The sequence below is a fragment of the Caretta caretta genome, chromosome 13 (assembly GCF_965140235.1).
Source record: "Caretta caretta isolate rCarCar2 chromosome 13, rCarCar1.hap1, whole genome shotgun sequence".
NCBI lineage: Eukaryota > Metazoa > Chordata > Testudines > Cheloniidae > Caretta > Caretta caretta.
The window spans coordinates 33,035,262-33,039,079 of record NC_134218.1 but is presented as its reverse complement, the minus strand read 5'-3'; the positions used below and the strand labels follow the sequence as shown (position 1 = coordinate 33,039,079).

Genomic DNA, 3,818 nt, shown 5'->3' with positions numbered 1-3,818 from the left:
TTCCAAGTGTGTTGTCGTAGGGAGAGTGAGTCCCAGTGTGATGTCATTTCCCCCTTTTATATCTTCTTCCCACTTGCTGGAAAGCTCTTTTGTTGTCACCTGAGTCAAAGAGTTCCCCTGGTGTAGTGCTATCTCTGAGAGCTTTTGTCATAAATATAAAAGGAAGGGTAAACATCTTTAAAATCCCTCCTGGCCAGAGGAAAAACCCTTTCACCTGTAAAGGGTTAAGAAGCTAGGAGAACCTCGCTGGCACCTGACCAAAATGACCAATGAGGAGACAAATTACCATCAAACTGGAAGGGGGAGAAACAAAGGTTCTCTCTGTCTGTGGGTTGCTTTTGCCAGGAACAGAAAGGAATGGAGTCTTAGAACTTACTAAGTAATCTAGCTAGATATGCGTTAGATTCTGTTTTGTTTAAATGGCTGATGAAATAAGCTGTGCTGAATGGAATGGATATTCCTGGTTTTGTGTCTTTTTGTAACTTAAGGTTTTGCCTAAAGGGATTCTCTATGTTTTGAATCTGATTACCCTGTAAGGTATTTACCATCCTGATTTTACAGAGGTGATTCTTTTACTTTTTCTTCAATTAAAATTCACATTTTCAGTCACACATACATAGCAAATGTCATAACTTCACATAAGACGATAGCACATACAATCCAATGAGATATTACTGTCGAGCAGATCTAGACTTTTAGAATGATACCTCACAAGGCCTACTTTGTACAAAACATATCCTGGGGAATATTGGGGTGCCAGGGTGTCACACCCTGCATGCCCCAAAACCCTTCCTCCCCCACTACTCTCCATCCCCCATCCCAATTCCTCAATAAACACACTTCTTAAAACCACCTACACCTCCGTCCCCCACCATCCTCATACCACTTCCACCCCCCAAACCTTCCTCCGTCTTCACCCAAGCACCCACACACACTGCCCCACAACCCTTACTCCCCCCTGGGCTCTTATGCTGGCCCCAATACCCAGGTCCATCTACGCCACACATCAGCCCAAATGCCCCCAACTGCTGGCTTTACCGACCCCCCCCCTCACTTCTTCAGACGCTCCTGTCCCCTGGGGCTCACCCCGGAACTCCCCGCAGGCCTCCTCACCCCTTTACCCTGGCACCAGCATCACACCTTCACTGTATCTGGGGCTGGGGACCATTCACCTCCTTAGCCCTCCCCTTCCTTGTCCCCTTGGGATGGTCGGACGGCTCAGCCCCACTCACTCAGAAAAGCCCCCACAGCAAATCTGTGAGCGATGAGAGCCAACGGGCCGGAGCAGAAAGCTGGGCCCAGCCCCACAGGACACTGAGCGGGGGGCAGTCTGGCTCTCCAACCCCCCTTTCCCCTCGCTGGTGCCTCATCTCTGCACCAAGCCAGGGTAGAAACAGCGAGAGCAGGACCCGGCAGTTTTACTGACCTCCCCCAAAGGAGATCTTCACCAGCCCCCACAGGGCGCTGGCTCTAAGGGAGCAATCCGTGGCTGGCCTGCTCTGGCCTCTGCTGAGCAGGAGATCAGACTAAAATGACCAGAATGGACTTTTTTCACCTTAAAAGCTATGAATCTCCAAGCTCCCCTCCCCTCAGGAAGAATGGGTTAACAGGAAAGCATGACTCTTGCAGGGTGGAGAGAAGGTGTGTACGTGGCGTGGGGGGGATTGGGAGTCCAGGGCCCCCTCTCTCTCTCCTGTCCCCTGCTCAGCTGAGAAGAAAAGAGCACAGTGAAAACCACAGTGATCTCCTTGGGGCATGGACCATTCCTCTCTGGAAAGAGCGACAAGCTAGTAATAAGAAAAGGAGTACTTGTGGCACCTTTTGCCACAAGTCCTCCTTTTCTTTTTGCGAATACAGACTAACACGGCTGTTCCTCTGAAGCTAGTAATAAACCATAAACCTCAAACGTCGGCAGGGAGTCTACAGTGCGACAGAGAAGGGGCTGGTTAAGAACTCCACATACAGAGCTGAACAGAGGAAGGCCGTCTGCAGTGTGCAACAGCAACTCGCATTGGTCCTACAAAGCCCATGAACAACTATACAGATTCTTGAGCACCAGCTCCTGGCTCCTGGTCCGTTCACTTACTATTTATCAGAGCTGGTGACAGCTTTTCAGTAACAGCAAATTCCCAGACAAAATTGAATTTTGCTTAAACAATTTTTTCATGGGAAATGTTTCCTTCCCTCGCAGATGTTGATTTTTTTTCTTTTGGCCAGGAACCTGAAAACACCACAGCCAATTATTTTTTCCAGTTTCCAGCTGGAAAGTTTTAAATTTTGCCTGCCAAAAAACAAAACTTTTTCATTTTCCAGGTTTTTGGGTCCTTAATGAAAAGTCAAAATCTTCTGCCAACCCCTCCCCCCCAAATATATTTTCAAACGTCTCTGTTCTTTACAAATAGGTATGTGCACAAGCATGTCTTTCATACAGCACGTTTGTATCAGGGTCATTTGGCCCTGCTGCTTTGACAACAGAAACCCAATGGATTGACCCTCATTTCATTCAACTAGTCTGGATTCTTTGTAAGTGTCACAGCTCTCCTCACAGCGTTTCTCAGGGCCTCCTTGACCTCTCTGTTTCTCAGGCTGTAGATGAGCGGATTGGCCAGGGGAGTCACGACTGTGTGGCCGATGGAGAACACTTTGTTCAGGGCTGTCCAGGTACCAGATTTCGGTAGCATGTAGACAATCATTATGGTCCCATAGAAAAGTGCCACCATAATGAGGTGAGAGGAGCAGGTGGAAAAGGCCTTTTGCCTCCCGGTGGTGGATGGGATTCCCAGGATGGTCACAATGATACAAATATAGGAAGCCAGGGTTAAGAGAAAAGGGGAAACTGCATCTAGGAAGGAAAATATATAAATAAGTGGGGTGATCTGGCTGGTGTCGCTGCAGGAGAGTTGAATCAGTGAGGTGAGATCACAAAAGAAATGGTCAATTTCATTAGGGCCACAGAAAATTAACTGTGGCATAAGACACATGAATATTCTACAAACTACAAATCCACTTATCCAAGACCCAGCTGCTAGCTGGAGACACAGCCTGCCATTCATAAGGGTGCCATAGTGTAGCGGTTTGCATATGGCTAAATACCTATCATAAGACATCACTGTCAGGAGATAACACTCTGTAGTTACCAGAGAACCAAATAAAACCAATTGTATCATGCAGCCCTCCACAGAAACGGTTCTGTCCCCAGTCAGGAGACTGGCCAGCATCCTAGGCAGGATGGTGGAGATGTAGCAGGTCTCCAAGCAGGACAAGTTCCCCAGAAAGAAGTACATGGGGATGTAAAGGTGCTGATAAGCCACAACTAGCGCAACAATGAGGATGTTCCCAGCCATGGTCACAATGTAGATCACTAGAAAAAGCAGAAAGAGAAGGATCTGCAGCTCGGGGAGATCCCCAAACCCCAGGAGGATGAATTCCGTGACGGACGTTTGATTTTCCCCTTCTCCTTTCTCCATGAGGTGCATCCTGTGACAGGGAAAAAGTAATGAGCATCGAAAGATTTGGCTGTACCAGGAAATTCAGTCGATAGCCATCATTTGATCCCCTAAGAGTTCCCACTGCAAATGGAGAGCTGGGTTTATATTCTCTCACACCAGAGAAAATGCTTCAGGAGCTGGAGACTCCACCACTTCCCTTGGTGCTTTGTTCCAATAGATAATCACCCGCCCTGGCAGCAGACTGCGCCTTATTTCCCATTGTCGTGTGTCTCGGTCTAGCGCCCAGCCCTTGGTTTTAGCTGTGCCTGTCCCTGGGAAATGGAAGAGCCCTTTGGGAACCAGTGGTTTCTCGCCACGGAGATATTGAGA

At 48.1% G+C, this 3,818-nt stretch overlaps 1 protein-coding gene across 1 annotated transcript; it reads right to left on the bottom strand.

The window, feature by feature from the left end:
• Nucleotides 1-2,507: 2,507 nt before the first annotated feature.
• Nucleotides 2,508-3,476, bottom strand: LOC142068875 (olfactory receptor 11A1-like). The gene has a single exon (XM_075119001.1). It carries the CDS (start codon nt 3,474-3,476, stop codon nt 2,508-2,510), a length of 969 nt encoding a protein of 322 aa, XP_074975102.1.
• Nucleotides 3,477-3,818: the final 342 nt, after the last annotated feature.